The sequence below is a fragment of the Tachypleus tridentatus genome, chromosome 8 (assembly GCF_004210375.1).
Source record: "Tachypleus tridentatus isolate NWPU-2018 chromosome 8, ASM421037v1, whole genome shotgun sequence".
Lineage (NCBI taxonomy): Eukaryota > Metazoa > Arthropoda > Merostomata > Xiphosura > Limulidae > Tachypleus > Tachypleus tridentatus.
Genome location: NC_134832.1, coordinates 140,646,621 through 140,671,697, shown reverse-complemented (window position 1 = coordinate 140,671,697; position 25,077 = coordinate 140,646,621). Strand labels below are relative to the sequence as shown.

Here is a 25,077-nt window from a genome sequence, read left to right as displayed (position 1 = left end):
TCCATATTTTGTAACCTTATACACTCGCCTACACCTTTCCGTAGAAATTTAACCATTTAAATATGGTCATGACCTAACTTCCACTAGCCCTTAATAATATGTAGTAGATTATTTTTTTCCTTAACCCCACATAAAACTCAAAGCTTTTTTTTTTTTTTTCCCAGACATCGGAATGTTGTTAACTTCTACTGAACACACACACTTGGCTTCCAAAAGGTATCTTTATTGACGTAAGCCAGAACATAAGACACTCTTCTTGAACCAGAAGGCTCGACCTGAAATGGTGGTCTCGGCGGTTAAAACGAACTTTTAAACCAATCAACGTTTATATATTTCTATAACTCGGACGGATTTCACAGGCACATCATTACAGGCATTTTCAGCTATCTGATAGTAAACCGCTGTATAAAACATTAACTTCTCTCTCTCTATTATATAAAGTCTAGATTATCTACGAACAAGGCATGAGATACTTAGCTTCTAGCCTTACTAATAAAGTTTGGTGTATTTCTAACTGGTCATTGGCTTACAAATGAAGTTTGACAGATCGAAGGTATAATTCCTATCACATCAACTAAATGCACAAATATTTGGTAAATTTAAAAAATGCTATTTTTATTTTCCCATAAACAGCGCGTTTTCACTACCAGGTAAGAACATGAAAGATATGCTTAGCGTTACACCTAAACAAAATATGGTAAAATTTACATGATATGTGTGTGTGTGTATATATATATTCACATGCACGCACGCGCACACACATACACCTGTACACATACGTACAACATTTCCATTATATCTTTTTTTTTTTTTTTTTATCTATGACGTTTACGCATGTCTTACACGTTATGGCCTAGAACACACAGAAGTAGACGCATGTCTTACACGTTATGGCCTAGAACACACAGAAGTAGACGCATGTCTTACACGTTATGGCTTAGAACACACACAATTCACTGAATAATTTGATCATATTAATAGCCCTATTCTTTTGATCATTCCAGACATCTACATCCACGTCTCCACATCAAAAGATATTTTTTCCACATTATCTCAACACTATTTACTGACTTGAGGGTGAAAACAAAACACGAAGTCTTCATACGGTAAATCATCTACACTTCAGAACCTGGAGCCCTAACAGTGAAATCATTTGGTATGAAAAAAATACACCATTCTTACGAGTTGAAATAAAGTTTCCAAAACCAGAACATGTTACTGTTTCAGTCTTACACTCTTTAACTCCACTGTAAAATCTCAGAATACAAATAAAAACTTTAAAGTATGTGAAGAGAAATGTCTGAGTAAAATAGTATACAATACTCTAATATACAAAGGAAAATACTGGTTCCTTCACAAAATTTTACCTTCAAGTAAAACGCAGCGCTTGACCATAGTTTCTTATCAGAAGTGAATCATTTTCTGTATTTTTTAAACACGTAAAATTCTATTCTTAAGGGTCTCAGATATTATACTTTATAATACATGGTTTAACGGCACTGACTTTACAAAGGCTCGATATAATTTCAAAAGAAATAGGTTCCATATTCATTAAAGTTTTTTTTTCCCCCTTCAGTATAAAATAACTACAATAAATGTCAAAAAATTCTAATTTCAATTAGTAACTGACCCACCCCGAAAATATTCAATCGTATTAGAAATTAAGTGAAACTAAATGTGAACTAATGAAGACTGCAGGGTGGATAATGAACCAAATACTTTACATATACATTCTAACATCACACGATAACTCTTTTAAACATTATCGTAATGTAAATAACACTGTATATATAAAAAAGGAAGACAATCATCAGTACATTTAAGCAACAACAACGAAATACAAAATTATAAAAACAAAAAAAATATTCCAAATAAGGCAGGGGACCTTCAGAAAAGTCAAAGATCAGGGAAAGAGCATTTGTAATGAAAACGAGGTCAGTTCATGACCTTCTCTAATGAAGATTAGTTTGAAAGTAAGGTACCAGTTTGTTTGTCTGTATACCATTTACACAAATGTACTTTTATGTATCTTTTCAGTACTTTGCTTGGTCCTTTTATGTACCATTTATGTTTCCTTCAATCTCTCTCTGGGCTTTTGAAATTTTAATTCTTTCTTTAGGAGAATCCACCTGCCCCACATCCATGGCAAACATTTTCATCTTCTCCCTGAAAGTAAGTTTCTCGGGTATGGCTGATTGATTATGCTGTTGATGGTTTCTTTCAGCCTGAATCCTTTGGCGTGGATCTCTGTAAAACTCCTGAGCTCCAATGACCCCCGGAGTACTGCCAGGTTCGTATCGAGGCAGGGGATTCTGTGGTGTTTTCAGGGGATTCTGGGGTGTTTTAAGTACTTCGTCAATATCGTCTAACGTATAAGAGTCAGACAAAGAAGCTGGTGGTTGGTCCAAGTTTTTCTGACTACCATTTGTTCCGGAGAAAGGTTCCAAAACTTGGGTAGGCTCATGGAAAGAGACTTTTTTTGGTGCATGAGGCTGGTTACCATTTCTTGTCTCGGTGAGCACTTGTTGTATTGTGGGCTGTATGTTATTTGAAAACTGACCAGTCACTTCAAATGAAGACTTTCTCTCAGGTACAGGAGGTGCCAAACCTCCTGACCTATCTACAGTAGATACATAGTTAGCAGATGGTCCAAGTTGATGACTTTCACCCTGAGGATGCAACAGTTTATCCAACCTCATAGCCCCTGAAGAAATGCTGGCCTGAGAATACTGAAACGTTCCAGTTGAAGAAGATGAATATGGTTCTAATGGAGGAGGAGAAGTGGGAAGGGGTGGAGGTACATCGTTTTGACCAGAAGGGTCCAATATTTGAGATGGTTGCTGAAGCAGTATAAGATCTTGCTCATGCTGAAATAATGATAATAAAAAGTCAATTACGTCCAGCATCATGCTGCATTATTTATTTATTAAACAAAAGAGAAAACGTGAATTAAATAAATTTATCACCTTCCATGATTTAAACTACATGTTTAATGCCATACTGAAAATAAGAAAAATGTTTCAATTGTCACTTTGTTTTATTCTCAAGTTTAATTTAAAGAAAACAAAAGGATTTTTTTTACTTTTAGCAATTGACAACAGTATTATTTTAACTAAAAAAAAACAACAAGATTTATCAATAAATAACAAAAATCTCTAAATGAAATGCACATGAAACATAATTAGAACATGCAACTAAAATAGTTCTACTGGTTAAGAACTGTTACTTAATACTGATTAATGTACATAAACTGGTGCACTTCTTTCAATTCAAGTGTGAACAAAGCCACTCCACAGAAGTCCTGGTTGTTCAAGATATCAAGCTTTAGGTACCTAACTGACTAGCTCAACAATAAAGAAATCTTTCCAATGTAACCGAAATCTAGAGACTATTACTATCCCAATTAATACAAGTTCTAATATAAACCAATTTTTCCTTTTACTTCTGTAATCTTTCCAAACTGTTACTTACCTGTCTTCTACGAGCTTCCTGAAGTAACCGTTCCTCGGCCTCTTTAGCTGCTTCAAATTCTCGTTTTCTGTTTGTTTCTTCAAGTCGTAGGTGACGAAGCCTTTCTCCCTGGTCCTGAAAAATAAATAACATTACTTGAAGAAAAAGAATATCTGGAAGAACATCTGTCTCCAATAAATATTTTATACTGACATTAAGCTATCAAAATAACAAAGCACCCATTATACAAATTAAGAACATAACAATACTATATAAACAAAATGGATGTACTATGAAGTTTCAATGATGTAACGCTCATAAAAAGAAATTTATTGAGCAGTCAATTTATTGTATTTGGATGCCAAAAAATAATTATTGGATCCTGTAAATACTATTACTAGTGCTAAATAAACATGGGTTTATCAAATTGTTTTGTATTATAACTGTTTACTGTACACTTATGTGTCATAAGCCTAGCTACTAGGTGTGAATACTATGTGAGATTTTGATTGACACAAACACTTTACTTAAGGTTCAGATACTTCTCTCAGCAGTGTCCTAAACGTTTGCATCATTTGTAGTTGTGTTACATTAACAGAAACAGATAGCTGTGAGAAAGCACAAAGTATTGAACAAGTGTCTGTTTTAATGCGTGCACGCTAATGCAATACTTTTACAACTTGAAAGAACAGTTTCCAAAATCAATCAGAGTAACACTTAAAGAGTAGACCTAACTTTGGAGTACATAACAAAAGTTAAATTATCATCTTTAACGAAACAGAACTTCAATGGGTTTATACGTTAGATCAAAACTTTCCTGGAAGACAGCTTGCCACAGTAAATAACCAAATGTTAACCCATTAGACAGACCCTGTACTGGAAAAGGTTAACTATAACGTATGTGTTCTACACCAATAATCGGACGAGTTACAAAAGTAAATGTTACAAATGTTAACCCATTAGACAGACCCTGTACTGGAGAAGGTTAACAATAACGTACGTGTTCTACACAAATAATCGGACGAGTTACAAAAGTACACGTTACAAATGTTAACCCATTAGACAGACCCTGTACTGGAGAAGGTTAACAATAACGTACGTGTTCTACACAAATAATCGGACGTTCTACACAAATAATGTTAACCCATTAGACAGACCCTGTACTGGACGAGTTCTACAAAATAATCGGACGATTACAAAAGTACACATTACAAATGTTAACCCATTAGACAGACCCTGTACTGGAGAAGGTTAACAATAACGTACGTGTTCTACACAAATAATCGGACGAGTTACAAAAGTACACATTACAAATGTTAACCCATTAGACAGACCCTGTACTGGAGAAGGTTAACAATAACGTCGTGTTCTACACAAATAATCGGACGATACAAAGTACACATTACAAATGTTAACCCATTAGACAGTTCTACACAAATAATCGGACGAGTTACAAAAGTAAACGTTACAAATGTTAACCCATTAGACAGACCCTGTACTGGGAAGGTTAACAATAACGTATGTGTTCTACACAAATAATCGGACGAGTTACAAAAGTAAACGTTACAAATGTTAACCCATTAGACAGACCCTGTACTGGAGAAGGTTAACAATAACGTACGTGTTCTACACAAATAATCGGACGAGTTACAAAAGTAAACGTTACAAATGTTAACCCATTAGACAGACCCTGTACTGGAGAAGGTTAACAATAACGTACGTGTTCTACACAAATAGTCGGACAAGTTACAAAAGTACACGTTACAAATGTTAACCCATTAGACAGACCCTGTACTGGAAAAGGTTAACTATAACGTACGTGTTCTACACAAATAATCAGACGAGTTACAAAAGTACATGTTACGAATGTTAACCCATTAGACAGACCCTGTACTGGAGAAGGTTAACTATAACGTACGTGTTCTACACAAATAATCAGACGAGTTACAAAAGTGCATGCAATCAAAACATGTCAATAAACTGATGATATCAATCTAAATCAGCAAAGTTTGAGTGCAAGGTGAAGTCCGTCTGAAAAATAAACATACGTGCATCCATTCTTAATTTTGCATAGCTTCTGGAACCTCCAAAACACAGAATAATAGTTGTTTCTTTTTTTCATTTGTATCTATGTCTGGTATTTACCCTCCAGGAAATGTCACAAAATCAGCAATATAGTACAGAATAAATAGTTGACAACTCTTATATCAAAGACACAATACCACATTGAACAACACACTCTCTCTCATGGAATGGTCGTGGTGTGAACACTTTGACCCCACCCATGCATATAAGTGTAATGAAGTTGTATATATATATATTGATGGATATGTGAATGATTTCAAAAGCCAAGAGAAAACAATCCACTTTGAAGCTCAGTATATAAAACTAAGTAAATACAATTTATGGAATTAAATATAATAATAAATACACCCCAATGTTATGGCATATTAAACACTTCAACTATATTCTCACTTACATAAAACAAAATTCTTTAATATTATGGAATTTTGAGAAGAAAAAAATATCAAAAATTTGTATCTACTTTTACTAAACTTCAAAAAATAGAGAACAGGCCATAAAACTGGTTCTACTAGCATTCATGAAAGGTTTACATCAACAATTAGATGTTAATTTTGTTTTCTTGTATCTTACTGATAGTATTGACTTTGCAATTTTCACTTTTCTGACTCAAAAGGAAGTAATTATTCTAATATCGGTTCACTTATGTACAAGGTTATTCAAGAGTGGATCATACTATAATGTTTTGAACCTCAGTATTTGTGAAATGTGGGGAGAGAAAATTAGTGTAAAAAAAAAAGAATCTTTCAACTATATTTTTGTTTATCAACAACAAAGCAAGTTGTTTACATTGATCAGGATCAAAAACAACAAACTTAGTATATAAAAGAATTACGGAGTGTATGAAAACAAAACTACATGGTAACAAGAAAAGCACCGATTCATCAGCTGAATATTGCTAATGAAAATAACATTGAGCAAAGAATGGGATAGAACTTATCTACAAAACATAGTTGTGCACTTGAATGATTCCTCCTATCTCTGCAAAACGTTTTGAAACTAGGATTCATTTAACTAGTTAGAAAATGGAAATAATGACATTAATTTTATTATTACCTCAATCTGATAAATATGACCTTCTTGATGTCTTTTGTTCCATTCCTCCTGGGGTGAAAGTATAGTTCGAGTTTGCTGCTGTTGTTTCTGTTGTTGTAACAACTGTTGCTGTTGCTGCTGTTGGTGTTGTAACTGAGTTTTCTCCCACTCCAGCCGTCGTTGTCGGGCGAGTTCTAAATCGTTTTGCATTCTAAGCATTCGTTCCCTGTTCTCTGCTCTTTCCATCAGGTCCTGAAAGAGGAATTACTTTTGTTATCCTACCATGTATTTTTTCTAGAAAGAGAGAGAGAGAGTGTGCACATGTTACTTCAGCTGTTTATCAGGCTATGATATACTGTTTATCCTACCCAAACTTTCATATCAAGTCTTCTGGATGTTCTTTAGTCCCCAAGCAGACCCATATTAATATTCCTTCATTTTCCAATGCCCATCTCAGAAATTTTAAGCCCTTGATGTGTACATACACTTTATGGTCTGAGTGTATGAATACGGTGTATTGAAAAAAAAAGCTGTCGCATATCCTTCGTAAAATTAATCAATTTTTGATGGCATTACACCACACACGAAATACCAAAAAATGTCAAAATTAGTTTCAATACCATTCAACCATGACATTATAGCAGCTGTGGAAGATATGACTTGTTGATTTCCATGTACAAAATCTTCTTTATAGAAAATCAGGCAGCATAAAATGCTGCTAGGGATGTCTGACGAAACCTCCCTCCGAAATGTTTTTGGAAATTGAAGGTCTCCTCTTGACAAAGTGATGTCCCATTACAGCATTGTATTTAATAAAACATTTGTGAAACTCATTGGTGCACATATAGCATCAGTATAAATAGCAATTAGAGTCTATTTAGTGAGGCATGGCCACATAGTATGTTCCTCATCCCAACGTCTTGTATATTTGGACTACCAAGTATCAATGAAGCACACACAAATCATCCTATTACTGCCCACAGACCCCACAAATTCTTGGAGCTAAATCACGACAGATATAGTTTTTATCAAATGAATAACAGACAAACTGTGGAGATGTCATAGTTAAAGCTCTATAGAACAATGTTTACACGTCAATTTGAAATAACTGAGGATGTTTACCACAGTTGGACCAAGTAACTAATATAAAAAATCAAGGGCCACATTTGAGCAAGATCTTGTGGTTAAATGACTGGCACATGAGATGAAATACTACCTTCTATGATGGTAAAAGGTTCTACAAGATAAAATGTAATTATTATAAGCAATGCATGATTCTTTAAAACAGATGATATTGAATGGATTATTGTTTTGAAAATATCTCTCTCAGTCTCTTGACCTGTCTTAGTTCAGTGCAAGTCTTTCACTGCCCTTAGTAACAACTAACAAAGAGTCCTATTGGATCTTGGCACCTGTTTATCCAATCACAATGCATGTTTTAAATTTTCATGAGGTGGATTTTTTACAGCCAAAGATGAATTACAAACAGCAACCATACAGGAAAGGGGTCCAAACATTTCAACAAGGATTACTCCTTTTATGTGATGTATTCAACAACAAAATAGGGTTGTTGTTGTTTTTACCTTCTTGTTATTCTATTAGTTTTCAGCACCTTTTGTTAATATCATTTTCAATGTACAATTTTTTTTTTCCAGTTACCGAAAACTGTTTTGCTATTGTATTGCTGGGTCCCTGCTGCAAAATACCACATATGCAAACTGACAAGCTTTTAGTTTGTTTGTGTATAAATTCTAACTTAAATTATTGGAGATTAGTTTAGATAAATGAACACATCAGACAACTCACAACAGTTCTTCCAGAGTTATAACATCACTGGCATCCAAACAATACAAGACAGAATTATACTGATGAACTAGTTTCATGAGAGTTTCAATATTTTGTTACACTGAAGTGGCTAATCTTCAAAATTTCACAACTCGTTTTGTCCAGAATAATTTATATAACAGAAAAAGAAGTATTCTGTTCCAATGTTTTAAGACAATTTTTAAGCATTGTTTCCCTTGTAAATAAAGTTATTATTTTCACTTGTTTGTTTGTCATGTTCTCCTAAACACATGTCAGTATTTTACAAATATTAGTGTGGCAAACTAGATATTTTCATTATGGAGAATATGTAGTATAATCAGATTGTTTAAACAGTTTTTTCTTTCTTTGAAAAGTTTAAAACATGTTCTCTCTACCCCTCCTAAAAATTAATTTTTTTCAATTATCTCAGTTTAAGTACAAGAGGTGAAATTTCACGATGGACAGAGGAAAGCTTGTTTGGCTTTGAGCAGAAGGCATAAGTAAAAACACACTAAATATACACAACTAATTTAGCTATTTTCTGGTGTTTAATATTTGGTTTTAGAACATAAAAAAAATCAAGTAAACCTAGTTTTTCTACATCTAAAATGCTTAACAATGCAAAAATAACAGCCTCAACTGCTCAGTGTTATCAGAGAAAGCCATTCCAAGTTCCTACCTAAGTACAGAAGTTTGTGCTTAATACAATCCTGTACTTTCAGTTAACCAACAAATGTTAATATTTATTTTCATTTAGAGGTTGTAGGTACCACATTAACCTAGAAAAAATCACTTCTTTTACTTTATCTCGAATGAAAAAACAAAACAAAACTATTATTTAAAGAATCAATTTTTTTTTAAGGTGTACTAAGGTTGAGTATTATTCAGATATATTAGGTTGTCTAAGGGTTCCCAACTTGGGGGACTGCAGACCTCTAAAAAAACATCAGAAAACAAATACATAAGATGCTCAAAACTATTTAGGTACTTGGTAATTGTAGATTTATGGGTAGAGGTGGAATATCAGTCACGATGCAGAATGTTCTGAGGAAGAGGCTTATGCTGTGCAAGTTTGGAAATTTATGAGGTACACCATCTTTGTCAAGATATTAAACTGAAAATCGTAATGAAAGAGAATAAGAAGGATTACATATTGATGAACACGTATTGACGTTCTGGTGAAAGAGAATAAGAAGGATTACATACTGATGAACGCGTATTGACGTTCTGGTGAAAGAGAATAAGAAGGATTACATACTGATGAACGCGTATTGACGTTCTGGTGAAAGAGAATAAGAAGGATTACATACTGATGAACACGTATTGACGTTCTGGTGAAAGAGAATAAGAAGGATTACATACTGATGAACACGTATTGACGTTCTGGTGAAAGAGAATAAGAAGGATTACATACTGATGAACGCGTATTGACGTTCTGGTGAAAGAGAATAAGAAGGATTACATACTGATGAACACGTATTGACGTTCTGGTGAAAGAGAATAAGAAGGATTACATACTGATGAACGCGTATTGACGTTCTGGTGAAAGAGAATAAGAAGGATTACATACTGATGAACACGTATTGACGTTCTGGTGAAAGAGAATAAGAAGGATTACATACTGATGAACACGTATTGACGTTCTGGTGAAAGAGAATAAGAAGGATTACATATTGATGAATACGTATTGACGTTCTGGTGAAAGGAGATAAAAAAAAACTCACATCTTCATCGTCATCGTCGTCATCCCCTCCTACTTCTTCGGCTCTTCTCTGAAATTCTTGTTCTAGGCGAAGAGCACGAAGTCTTTCTTCTTGTCTAGGATTTCTACTTGGCAGACTTTCTAGTTCTCTAATTTCATCATCCCGAGCACGCCGAGCTCTTTCCTCTCTCTGTTTTAATTCCTATTAATAATATCACATCATGAACTATACTTGAACAATAACATGCATTTGTGGGATTTTTCCTTCTTACATGATAAAAACCAAAGCATGCAAAAATGAACTGAACACTGATGAAGTCAGACCATCCTAAAACAATTTATCAGGTAGATTAACAAGATGAGCTGAAGTTTAAACATTCTGTCTAGTTGACTAGCAGCATTATAAATTCTTTTGCTCCATTGTCAAGCAGAGAAAGGCTTTGTATCTTTTAATTTCTGTCAGATATTATGCCAAAACTGCAAAGAATTCAACTTCTGTCAACTTCTACATCAGACTGTTGTATAATAAACAAAATGTTTAACGCGTTTAACACGCTGTCAAGGTTGATCAATGTTAGGATTGCTTTATAAATAAACAAAATGTCAAATACACTAGCACAGCTGCAATATGTTTAACACACTGCCAAGGTCAGTCAATGTCAGGACTGCTGTTTATTTTAACACAGTCAAACAGATGTTCAAGATTTGTATATTTAAATATGTGTTAATAGATCATTACCAAGCTAACATAACATTTCTACAATGTTGATGAATAGCTGTGCATTAGTAAGACACGCAATAAAAGGTACAATAATGTGACCTAACAAACATTTTAGTAATCCGTCAGAATGAAGAATGAATGAATATAAGATGGAATAAATGTTATTAAAACTGTTTTACCAGTTATAATTTTATATGTTTTGATACATTTTGACTATGACAAAAATTTATCTCATATTAAAAGAAACTTTATTAGCATTTACTACATTATTAAAATTAAGTGCAAAATATACAATGTACTTATCAATTAACATAATGGGAATAAGTGCTCTACAGGCCACACAAAAACTACAAGTCACAATGATGGCATTCACATGCTTGATCAAGGACATCTTTGGAACTTAAATAAAAAGATTAACATAATTTTGTTATTTTGTATTTTATAATTGAATCTATCAGAGGTTTGAAGTGTTAAGATTCATAAAAGACATTCCATAATTTTAGTGCTAGTACCAAAAATGAAACTAGAATTGCACAGTTTTCCTACAATTTATTTTTTTTACGTTCACATGTATTAAAACTGATGTGTCACAAAAACTGAACTTAAAATATTTATCCAGTTTTTTTTTTTGTTATCAACAATTAAGGTCTAAATTGGATTTTTCTTCTTTTCTTTCCATTTCAACATCCTTGCAAATTTCTGAAAAAAATAACTAATGCTATCAGAAAGTTTACTGTTCAGATCTGAAAGTGTTTATCCTGAAAGATTAACACTCGCAAATGATACAGATCAGGTTTGTGATAGCCAAAGCAGACCCTGCATTTTCACAGTCAAATAATAAATAATCATTGGGCCAAACCAATTTCTTCAATTCACTTTGGTATACATGCTATAGTAGTTGACTTATGTCACTCGTGGCCTCAAGAGAATTTTAAAATAAAACATTTACATGCATGCATAAACAAAGGTTAAAACCAACTTCACTTTGTTGTCTACATCACACAGGGAGACTTATCTAAAACCACTTTTTAAAGGCCTGCATACTCACACTGTCAACAGCTGTTCTAAGAGAAGGGGAAGTGTGCGAGATAGCGGGCACAAAACGCATCTAAAGAGCAAAAACAGTAGTGAGAAGATCTATTTCAAAATAACTTGGATAGAAATTATTCTGTTTAATTGGTAGACTAACAAACATGAAATATACTACAATTACTTCTTCTAAACATTGAACTCTGTGAACACAAAGATATATGAAATATTTTCTTTTTGTAAACTCCGTATTTTATCTCAAGTTTATCTTTAAATTCTTTGATGAAAGATAAGAGTAAGAACACAGATATTATGATAATTCACTGCAAAGATACAAGATAGGCACCAAGTCAATCTGCTTACAGAACTGTTTTAATTATATACCAATAAAACAAATTTACCAAGATTAATCTTTCCTGTTACAATCTCTACAAGTACACAAAACATGTGCCACAATGGAAAAGACTTTGAAGTTTCACTATTACGAACTTAAACGTAACATGAATTTTGGATCTTTTCCAAATTATTTTTCTCATCTTCAAACTTAAGAAAAATAAAATACATCATGGCCAAAAACATGGAAAACATACTGGCTTCAACTAACCATAGCAATGACTATATGTGGTTAACTTTAAATTTAAAAGTGAAATCCTTCAGTGTGATTATAACCTTCAAAGTGGATATTTGTAAACTACTGGCTTGTCTCCTATAAACTTCAGTCTATCTTTCAGTTTACTTGACGTTTTTAACCATTTGCTGTTATTATATTGATCTAATTGCATCACCAGTCTTGCAAATTGAAAAAGACTAATATTTTAGCTTAGACTGATGTAACACAATCACTGACTTGTCTTTTAAACAATTCTGGAACAACCTAACATTAAGTAGAGATAACTAAGTATTAAACTGTTGTTTAAGACCATAACTTCTTACTTCAAAATATAAGTTAATCAACATACATACATTTCAAACATTTATTAATGCTCTAATAATTAAATATCATAATGGTGTTCTATCAAAAATATCTTAACAGACACAATTTCTAACTTTAATCAAAATGGCTCACAACAAGGATATTCTTGTAAAAATATTTCATAGCATTTTTGGACTTTGTAAATTTTACTTGACACAATCACTGACTTGTCTTTTAAACAATTCTGGAACAACCTAACATTAAGTAGAGATAACTAAGTATTAAACTGTTGTTTAAGACCATAACTTCTTACTTCAAAATATAAGTTAATCAACATACATACATTTCAAACATTTATTAATGCTCTAATAATTAAATATCATAATGGTGTTCTATCAAAAATATCTTAACAGACACAATTTCTAACTTTAATCAAAATGGCTCACAACAAGGATATTCTTGTAAAAATATTTCATAGCATTTTTGACTTTGTAAATTTTACTTGAGATTTGTTTTACATATTTTCAGAACTAGTAAAAATTTTTAAGACATGCTTTTTTAAATACTTAAACTTATTATATTACAATGCTTTCTAATACCTCCCCATATTCTTACAGTTAAAAATATTCTATCTTCTTTACATATTTTTAGATAACAAATTTTATAAAATAATATTTGTTCCACATATTGTTACACCTAACAAAAATAGTTTTTATAAAAACCACTTCCACACATTTTAACCATTATAAATAATTTTGTAAAACCATATTTAAATATTTTAGTTCTAATACCATTTTCTGCACACATTTTTTTGTCATAACAAGCATGTTTCTGTAAGACCTTTCACATGTTTTTTTTGCATAACAAGCATGTTTCTGTAAGACCTTTCACACATTTTTTGCGTAACAAGCATGTTTCTGTAAGACCTTTCACACATTTTTTGCGTAACAAACATGTTTCTGTAAGACCTTTCACACATTTTTTGTCATAACAATCATGTTTCTGTGAGACCATTACACATTTTCACCTCTTAAGAAACAATAAGAAATGTTTAAAATCACTTGCATACTAAAAATGCATTTGTAAAAAAATTATATTTCTTTGATGGATCAGAGTGATTCTGAAATTAATTTCACCTCATGTAGATACAGGGTCAATTTATATTTTCAACACCACATAACAATGTTCACCACTTAATTTATCAGGATACTTTTTTGAACAGCTTCAAACATATTTTTCTTAAATTAATCTCACTGGAAAGGATAATAATAGCATTTGAAAAGAACAAATGCAAGATGAAACACTGATACATGATAATGAAGAATATGATGTATATATATACCACCATCTCCTTTATTCATTAATCAAAATACAAAAATTATTTATAGTATTTTTGCCTAATGTCAGATATACCCGATACAATAGAATATATAAAATATTAAAACTATAGATGGGAGCACTACAAACTTTTTCAATTTGAAATGGATGACTGACATTTATTCAACTTTAAAGCATTTATTTTCTGACACATTAAGTTTCAGAAAAACATTTTTCTTTTAAACATCATTAACTCATAAAACTGATTTAAATCCATTGTTTTTTCCATTTTCATTTTTTTTAACATATTGAGCAATTTTTAAAAAGGCAAATATCGAAATATGAAGCAAAACATTTATAAAGAAATTCTGTGAAAGTTATCAGAAGTATACACCTAGAATAAAAATTACCTTTCCACATATATTTAAACCTAAAATATAATTAACTCTAAAAATGTTTATACGGTTAAAAACAATTGTTAAAACAGTTAACTTGTGAACACTGTTAAGAGTATTTTGATTTTCAGACTTGACCCAGATAAACAAGAATTATTTAGTCACCAGATCACCACATAAATTAACTATTCCAACAGCCTTCTGCTACACAACTGTTATCTTTCAAATAACATCAGACTTGTATTTTATTAATTATCCTTCAACCCTATTGAAAGCACTGCTTCCAGCTCAATAAAAGAAAATATTAACTCAAACTGTATTAGCTGTAGTACTGGACAATTAAAATAATTATTTAAGATTTATTAATTATACTAATTATTGTCAAGTAAAATAGTCAATCAAAATTATGGTTAAATCCATTAATGTAATAAAAATAATCAACTAACTGAAATTAATCTTTTCAGTTGTTACTGTTTTTGATTATTTCAACTGTTTAAGACTCAAAAGACAATAATAAATAAATGTAATAAGTGACTGATCATCAAATTATTCTCTTTGCCCACCTTTAATTAACAGTAACTAAGCAACATGATTCAGATTATAAAATCAACACTGTTTGTACTACTTGAGGAGTTGGAATCGATATAAAACTAAGCTATGAGGGACCCTAACCATTAACTTTCTGGATACAGACACGGGCAAGGAAAGGATGCTGCGACGTTTTTAGTTAGATACAAAACTTAACTGAAATACCTTTATTACTGGTATACATTAACAAACTTAGCATTAAAACTGTTCACAGTTCAAATTTTTATCCGTTAATTTCTTAATTTGAAAATGAAACATTCAAATAAGTTACAATTTTGACTTGTCTATGTCGTGTGATACAAATGTACACAGAATTGCCCAATTTTCTTTATACCCTTAAAATATTTTGAGTGTCTGACTAAATCACAAACACATACTACAAAAATATTAGAAAGTCAGAATATAAACTTATAGCCTTCAATCTTTTCTGCTTTAATGAGATAAAAACTGAAATGTCAAACCTACATTATGTGTTTCTCCAACATAATTTTTTTTTTATAGACAAACTACCATAATTCTCTGACACTGCTAACACATTATTTATAACAAATAGAAAAAACAGGCTTTTCTTTAAAATATTCTTTACACAGGTTAATTCCTTGTGATGCTCATAATTAAATATTTAGCCTTAGTTTAATTTTTTTGGTATTGTGATGTCCATATCAAGCAGCTAATGGAATTTCTTTTTAAATCTATTAATAGCTATGTCAGAAAGCCAGTAAAACTACTAGTTTCAGGGCATTCTATTTCTTTGCAGGATAATGTTTTCTGCTCTAAAATGCATACCGAAATAAATAAACATGAATAATTTGTGTGGACAATCACAAAAACAGTAGAGTTGGAATAACTTGCCCATCAATGGCAAAAGGCCCGAATCAGGGCACAAGTAGTAAATCTCTTTATTTATTTTTATGTATATATCTATTATTGCATTAAAAGTAACTAAGCTGTAAAGATTAAAAATTTACTTGTTTAAATAAGAAAACGTAAAGGAAAAAATTAAACAAATTATTTGTGACACTTGATACCACAGCAGAAGCACGAAGCACATTACTTGGAGTATTTGTAAGCTAGTTGTTTGTATACATAAAACTGTCCCACTGTGACGCAGTTTAAGTGCACTCTAAGATCGTCTAATCACACTTTTAATCATAGCAAACGAGAAAAGCTAGTAGCTTATGCTGAAGAATATACAAATAATTGTCTGTTATGAATTGAAGACATTCTAAACACTTAAAGAGCAATTCATATTTTACTTTACACACCTAATGAGATAAAATATAAAGTTTTACTGAAAAACAACAAAAACTTTTAATATTTATGTAGGAAGTTCTAGAGATCGTGTAAATTAAATATGAAAACTGTTCAGACGGAAAGTAAGATTTTTACTTTTAGCAAGAAAAATCACCTTACACTCAGGTTGATTTAGTAATCCCATTTAGAAATTCACAGTCAAATCTTTAACATAAATACATTATTAAAATTTCAATTTTTTGTGTACAACAAACACATAAGAATCACTGAAAGTTATAGTTTAATGAAGCATCAATAAGTATAGTTCCATGTTCACATGAGTGCTACAACTTCAGATAAACTGTTCCAGACCAAATCTAGAGTTAATTAAGTCAATTTTCTTCTTCCAGATGTGGCCTGTAGAATAATAGATCATCTACAGAAATTAAATATCTTTCTACTGAAAAGTTCATATTTTCAAAATTAATATTTCAAATTTACTTCAAACTAAAACATATTAAACTAACACAAAACAGTTAAAAATCTTCATTAACAACTGTGATAAGAAAAGTGATTCAGTTCTATTTTTTAAATGGAACTACTTACTTATACTTAGTAGTTGTTGATAATATGTCTACCCTGAACTTTTAAAGTTAGATTTACACATCTGTAGAGAACAATTTAAAAAAAGTTTTTAAAACTTAATAATGTAATTACTACCATACATAATATAAAGATACTTCACAAAATGTTAACATTAACTACAGCCAAACATGAAAATATCCTTTGATAATGAAACCACCATTCAACTACAAAACAAATTATGAAAACTAAACCAACAATTAAGAAACATTATAACACTGGGACAGTATGAATACTTTTCAAAATATAAAAAAATTGAACTTACATTTTCTTTTGCCTCTCGGTCCCAAGGAGACGGACTCACTAAACTGTTTTCTTTCTTCACTTGAGGGAGTGGTTGCTGACTGCCTAAATTCGAAGCTTGTTGTTCAAGTAATTTTCTGTTTATCAAATAGAGAAACGAAACTGCTTAATCTCTGTGAAAACAAAAGGTGTTTGAGCTAATTTGTTTTTCAAATTTTAAATTACTGATGACATCAGCTTCTATAACCAAAGCCTTTTTTTTTCCTAAATTAGCATCAAAGTAAAGTATCACAGTGATAATAACTACAACCACATTTAACACATATATGTAACAATCATGCAGCTTAAGTTTTAAATCTCATTAAAAGATAAACTGTCAAGTTCTAATTTGAAACTAGAAGTGTTTTAACAGATTATTGGTATTATTACCAATATTATCAACAAATCTCAACCAGTAATATACAATTTGACTTCTCAACCTGCTATACTTAAAAAAGCAGACACCTGAAACAAAAAAAGAGTATGTAACCCCACCCCCTTTTAACCAATATTTAATTTCATTCAGTATCATAACTTTAAACAAAGTACTTATAGTTGCACAAGTTTAAGCAATATTGTCCCAAAATGTGCAATTGTTCACCAGAGAAAAGTTCTATTAGTTTGGTGTAGGCAACAATACAAATACTGAGGAAAACGGTTTCAAATGGTTTTGTTTTCAGCCAATCATATTCATTTGGCAAAATGAAATTATTGTATAATATAAACTGTCCTTATTCAGCATTTTAAAAAAATTATAACATTACATAATATACAATATAACATTCGTTTGGCATTTAATTCAAAATAATAGTTAAGCCAGGACCAGACAAAGAAATACTTATAAACAACAGTTTGAGAAATATCCAACCACAATTAACGAGGAGATAATATACGCATATTCATACTAAAATAGTAACAATGAATTTTCATAATATCATAAGAATGAATTTTTTGTTCAATGGCCAAGTAAATACTTATGAAATAACAAGCAGCAAGAATATATTAATTAAAAATTACAAAATAACAGGTTTAAATGAAATGGCAAACAAATGGAAACAGTTGAAAACACAAGATTTTCAATAAGTTTTTTAAATTAATTTCTTGCTCTCCTCCTAACCTTAATCTGTCTCTGACTTAAGCCTTTTCTATACAATTACTGGAACAGAAAGAATTAAAAACCAACAACCATTTATTTAATGCCTGTACGGTGGAAAGAAAAAATATGGATTTTCACTAAAGTCTAAAATTATTTGTTTAGTTTTGTTTTCTGTCACTGATGCAAAATGCTCCGAACACCCACCAGTATTTTTTTTTTAAAGAGGAACTAGTGTCTTATACTTACTTGTGTTGTGCAGTCTGACCTCGCAGTATTCCTGCTTGTTTAGGTTCAGGCTGACTAGGTCTACTAGGTTGCATTTGGATTCGATTATTTGAAGTTTCTGTTGAGGGTGGAGGGTATCCTGCAGCCCCATATCGATAACTCACTTGAGGTGGAGGCTGTTGCCACGAGTGTCCATTTAATGGTTGTCTCCCCGATGTCACAGACCTTTGTGATTTATTTGCTGGGAAACCTTGGTCTGACGGATGTTGAGGCTTAGGAGCAGGTTGGGGTGGACCACGAGGAATAAAGTTATGCTGTCTATTGATTGGCTGATTAACTGAATGTTGCCGTTGCCCTGGTCCTATCATATAACCTGGCCTATTATTCCACTGTACGTTATTCCTAGCCTGCTGCTGCATCAACTCTCTTTCTTCACGACGTCGCACCTCTTCTTGCATCTCTTCCATTTTTGCCTCCTGTCGAAGGATATCTCGTTGCCTAGAATCCATTGTATAAGACTGATTATGGGATGGCGGCATTTGGGTATAGTTACCCTGATAATGTTCAGGATAAGATGCTCCCTCTAGAGTGGTTGGACGAGGCTCACTTTGAGGGTGAAACTGATCATAGTGTCCATATTTCCTACAAGGAAAAATTAATTTCATTCTCACCATCAAATTCTGAACTTTCAGTTATTAATGTTCGTGTGAAAAAAAAACGCAAATAACAAGTGCCAATATTTATTCAAAGATTTGATAATAGAAGACTAATTACTCAATGAGTGATAAGTGTAAAGGTTAATACCAAAAATGAAAACCAATATTTGAATAAAAAATCTCGGTTTCAATATCATAAAACCATGGGTGTTTGCACACGAAACATTTACTTAAGCATTCCCATTAGGTGTCAACTGTGAAGTTCATCAGTTCAAGCTCACTAAGGAAATATCAATACATCAGTTTTTTTTCCTTCAAACACGAATCTAAGTTGAACTAAAACAGGCCAATAAACTTTCAAAGTTAATGAACAGCTTAATTCACCTTGGGTCCTTCTGTTCATAAAAAGGGTCTGGAGGACCATTGCTATATTGTCGCCCAAGCGTTCGGTGGGATGAAGCTGATGGTGGAATCTGTTGAAAGCCAACTGAATTAGCATACTGCTCCTGTTCCCTGGATGATACTAGTGTAGATAGTGGTCGATTACGGTCAACAGGTGACTGTGGAGCTGGCTGTGGTTGTTCTGAACGATGCAGAGATGAATAAGAGCCATGATGAACTCGTGGTGGATGACCTTGTTGAGGGTAAAGGTTGTTTGGAGGCTGGGGAGATGGTCTGGGAACACAGGAAAAAAGGTAGACATAATATAATTTTCTGAAACTTATACATTTCAGTTTACATATTAATAACCAACACACGTTCAGAGGAAGTAATTTAGAAAGGGAAACAATCAATCATAGTTTGAAATTTAGATACAAAGACTCTTCAAAGGACTACATTTATATATACTGTAGCAAAAATAAAATTCTAGTTTCACAAAATAACTATTAGTATATGAAATAAAATGATCCAATTAAAATGTTATTTGAAATCCCTACAAACCCTCAAGATTCACATTATGCCCCTTATTAGTAGTATAATATAAATTACAAGATAAATACACAATAAATTCCCTTATGAAGGCACAGATGAATTGGATGCAGCATTAAAAACAATGCTCATATAATCTGCATACTTTAATGATAGTATTTTTAATTAACACTAACCTTGCAGCAGGTATCTGGTTATTCTGATGTTGGTACATGCTAATATTCTGATAGTGTCGTTCTTCTGGGACTGGTGGTTGTTGCTGCTCAAGAAGATTAGGTTGCGAAGTGGGACGATTCACGTGAGAGTAAGGAGGTGGTCCACCTTGTCCAGGCACTGGGCCATTATACTGTCGACCATCATAATGGGCATCAGGATGAAGGTTACTTGTTGATCTGGAACGAGTATTACCTTCTTGAGTTGACCCCAAAAATTCTGTTGCCTTTGGAATCGAGGTGGTGGATGATGTACGGCTGTATCCTGGGTTGTACACATCATGTGGTCGTAAGTTGCCTGTTGGTGATGGCTGAAGTGGCTCAGAAGGTGGGTGACCAGCTGAAATGAGAAGTTTCACTCTGGAAATTGGCTTATTAAATACATGTAGATAGATAAAAGTAAATAAAAAAAAAAATCAGTTACGAGAGTTTGAAGAAAAATGTATTATATATACATATTCATGTATATGCGTGCGCGTGTACACAGATATGTACATAAAGTAACACTTTTTAAAGTCTAAAGGAAAGAGGGAATAACAATTGTATTTCCTTATCTTTGGTATTTGTTTACAAATTACAAACAATTAACCTAGAAACAAAGTATCATGTATAGAGGATATAAAAACAAAACAATATGAAATGGGTAAAAACGTCATATTGATAAAAGTATCTAACAAAGGAAGGACCACATAGCTGTATTTGCAATATGCTATCTATTAACCTTAAATATCTTTATATGTTTGCATATGTAGACACACAAAAACCCTGACACACAGAATTCCAGGCACTAAGAGAAAAAAAAAAAGGACAAAATATTCATGACTACAACAAAAACAAACACTTCAAGGAAAGAATGTTGCATATTTTACTTCATTATAGACAGATCTTCAAATAAGACAGTTAAAAAGTCTGTATGACTTTCATAGCCTTTGTATTCACTTTCAAAGCAGGATAGCAATTAGTGATAAAAGATAATCATTACTACTTCTACCCTTAACGTAAAACTGTAGGATGATACACAAATGATACCAATCCAAATCTTATGTTAAGTTTTAATGAGCTTTTAAACTTGCCAGACAACATAACAAAAGACAGAAAATAAACACACTGCAATGCTACTGTCTCGTGCACTCAGGAATACAAAATAAGCTTAATAACAGAAAGCCACAGTTATTCAAATTCTAATATTATTCAGTCAGTATTCTTAGTCCTTCCTAGCACTTTAAATTACAACAAGAGGGAATCTTCAATAGCTATGGCAGGTGGAACTCTTTTAGGCGGAACTAGACATTTTTTTACTCTTTTTTTTATTAGCTATATTTTTGTGCATCACCACCAATAACAAGCATGGAGGCATGTATACCTGATTCAAATTTTATCATTCACCAGGATTTCTGTCAACCTACCCTCAACCTGAAATTCTTTTATAGTAAATTAATCTACAAGACTTTGAGCATGGTCAAATATGTCAATTGGGTGAGTCCCAATCTGTTGGTAAATCTCAAACTGGTTAAATATGACAGGAATATGAGCTAAAAGATTGTAATCGAAAAAAACAAACTTGGAGCTATTCTTTGAGCCACTCAGTCATGGATGATAATATTGTTACCTGCAGGTTTTGTTGTTGAAATTTACATATTTAATACAATCAAAGTTATGGATTTTGTTTTTACCTTATAAAACAGTATTATCTAGAGGACATCTGAACCAACAATTTTTTTCTTTTTTAATATAATGATATTATTATAAATAAGTATAAATAATCAGTTAATCTGATTTCAAGAAATTTTAAATACCTGAAACAACAAAATATTTCTAGACAACTTAAGTAATTTTACTAACTTATAACAGAAAATGTTTTTATGTTTATATTCTGATACCTACTTTATCTCAATAACAATATGAATTGAGAGCTAACAGAATTTAACATGACAAAGATAAAAATCTCAACACCAGTTCACAAACCATTAACTTGTTAGGGTTAATTGCCTGTCTTAAATGCTCACATAAACTCACCTTGTTAGGCTCTGAGGCTTAAGACTCTGTGATGTAATCTGATACTATAATTCTAAGTTATTAGGGTTAGCAACTTTGTTTTTGAAACCACTTCTATAAAATTGTCTGACAACATGACTTAAAACAATACTAAAGATTTTACATGAAATAATTTCTAACTACACTAACTTGCTAAAGATGGCACACTCTTGCTGCCTTGTATACGAGCAGGCATCATATGAGGAGCACCTGATGGAATATTTCTATAACGTTCAGGATCTCTGTCATGTTGAACTCGACTGGGAATGTCCCGCTCACTTAAATGTCTGGGACCTGAAAATGCATACCCTAAACATTTATCTTCAATTTATTTCAAAAGAAAAAAAATGAGTATGTAATTCCTCTTTGACTGAATATACTAAATTATTTGACTGACTAATTATTTGACCTAAAACTTTCCTGTTTTAAGAAGCAACATTGTAATGTGCCAGGAAATATAAATACATGGAAAAGAATTCTGGAGTCTCTACATAAAAGAACGCACTTATCTCTTGTCAGTGTAACTTGTATAGGATTGAAATAAAAAAAAAAAAAACATTGTAAGAATACACTTATATTCCATCACCATAAAATTATACTTGCATATCAATCATTAAAAACAAAAATGTAGCATTTAATGTCCTAATAAATTTAAATGCCAATTGGTTATATGATGTAATGGATTAACTATTATATATTTATTGTAATATCTATGTGTTTCAGTTTTATATATATAGAAATGCATACATCTTATATTGTTAAAATGTGTATTGCAAAAGTCCCATCTGTTCTTTAAATATGTAGAAAATTTGTTTCATGAAAGCAGTGGTGTATCTTTAATATTGTTGACAGCTCAACTATTAAGAACTTCACCCTACAAAAGAAAACTACAAATGTTTGACCAGAAATGTTTATAGATTTAACATTTCAAAGCATTTAACTTCAGTGAATTAACTCCGAATGTTAGTTTTCTACAAAGATGTTGCCTAACTTTAGCAGAGTAAAGCTTGCGTGTGAAAGGGTAACTAGTTAAGTATACTACATCAACTCAAAAGTATTTCACTCATCATGAACCATCAACACAATATTCAGTTCCAAACCAGACAGAAGACTCAATGTTTTTTTGCAAGTTTCAAAGACTTTTGTATATAAATCATTATTTGTAATAACAGTTATTATAAATTGTATTTTAAAATATACTTGTGTTACAAACAGAAACTGTGTTTACCAATCTTATTGACATTTAATTAACTTCTAAATTAAAATTAAAATGTCTGGCTATTTGAAATTGAAATACTTAACATAATAAGTTGGAGACATTTCAGAGATAATTTATAATACATATCAATGGACTATAATTTTTTAGAAATTTTCAAAACTGCCAAAGTTGATTTTTTGCAAGCTCTATTCAATAACAAGAACCATCTGTAAGAAAAGAATAGTGGTTTTCACCTCGTGGCATAACAGGAGAGGGTTGTGTTAATAAAGCAGCAAGTCCGTGGTACACAACTGCCTGTTTGGCTACTTCTAGTGTGACAACTGGACCTGTACGGGTCATCAACTCTGCAGCCCTGAACAAAATATTAAAAACAAGCAAATGAAAATTTTTAATGTTATTTTTATTTCTTATAAATCTACATAAATAAAGAGAAAAAAAAAAAGGTAAGCTGTTACATTCAATATATTCTAGAAAAAATTACATAAATCAATGTTTTGTTTTATATTTTATACCTGTAGACAAAAATTAAGTGAAGAGGGCTTAAATAATAAATTTATAAAAACATACATAAAATATCTGTCAACCTTAAATTAAATATAAGCAAAACAAAAGTTGATGTATTAAGGAAAATAGAAAACAACATATACTACCAAATATACTTAATATATTCAATTTACCAAAAATGTTAAAAAACCAAAGGACAATTATCACAATACCAGTAACAAGCAAACAAAGAACATTATTTATAGGGGTGTTCATGACATATGGTTGCTCCATAAGAATGAGTACCTAGGCCTTACAGGTTATTTTTCTATGATTGGTGGTCTACAATGGCACAAAGTTTGAATTATTGATCACTGTTGAAACTATCAAGAATTTTTAATTATTTGTTATTTATAGGTTCATTACATTTATTCTTTTTTGCAAGCTTCTTCATTCCTGGAAATCTTAATTTAGGACATTCTTAAAATATACAAAAATTAGTTTATCTACTACTATCATCATTATTACAGAAGAACAGTATTAAATTTCACTGGGAACTCAAAAGAAAAACAGAATCCAGACATAAATATTAAACTTTTATGTTTCTTTTTTGTTTTATATATAATGTGTGTGTGTGTAAAGTAACTAAAATGTAAAATTTAAAAATTGATTACATTAGATAAGAAAATTAAAGGGAGCAAAAATGAAAGAAAGCACTCATAACATCATACGCATGACTGGGTAATTCGACAAGAAGGCTGGTTATTTGGTCAATAGTTTACAGAAAGCTGTCCTTCTGCAATAATAGCTCTTGCAAAAGAGAAAACAGAAGGTAACTTGTTTCTGTCAAGATATTATATTTGGTATTTGTAAATCAAAATACAGATAAATAAAATAACATTTAAACAAAATAAGGCCCATAAACTCACTTTTCTTGAGAAATTCCAACTAAAGACTGTCCGTCTACTTTAAGTAGCTGGTCACCAGCTTGAAGTCGCCCATCCTACAAAGACAATTTTTATTTTAA

The 25,077-nt window shown here is 31.7% G+C and overlaps 1 protein-coding gene across 5 annotated transcripts in view; it reads right to left on the bottom strand.

Annotated features, from left to right (window-relative positions):
* Positions 1–202: 202 nt before the first annotated feature.
* cno (adherens junction formation factor afadin) overlaps positions 203–25,077 on the bottom strand; it is a 125,686-nt gene continuing 100,811 nt past the window's right edge. For 2 of the 5 annotated variants that reach the window (XM_076451786.1, XM_076451788.1), the window contains exons 20-31: positions 24,980–25,053; positions 23,801–23,919; positions 22,499–22,642; positions 20,279–20,654; positions 19,557–19,847; positions 18,538–19,158; positions 17,179–17,293; positions 11,845–11,904; positions 10,098–10,277; positions 6,589–6,819; positions 3,472–3,585; positions 203–2,867 (exon numbers count right to left, since the gene is read on the bottom strand). In XM_076451786.1, coding sequence (XP_076307901.1) covers positions 2,055–2,867; positions 3,472–3,585; positions 6,589–6,819; positions 10,098–10,277; positions 11,845–11,904; positions 17,179–17,293; positions 18,538–19,158; positions 19,557–19,847; positions 20,279–20,654; positions 22,499–22,642; positions 23,801–23,919; positions 24,980–25,053 — 3,138 coding nt within the window. In that variant the 3' untranslated portion in view covers positions 203–2,054. The remainder of the gene's footprint in view (positions 2,868–3,471; positions 3,586–6,588; positions 6,820–10,097; positions 10,278–11,844; positions 11,905–17,178; positions 17,294–18,537; positions 19,159–19,556; positions 19,848–20,278; positions 20,655–22,498; positions 22,643–23,800; positions 23,920–24,979; positions 25,054–25,077) is intronic. The other 3 variants (XR_013012984.1, XR_013012985.1, XM_076451789.1) reach the window with 3 other exon arrangements.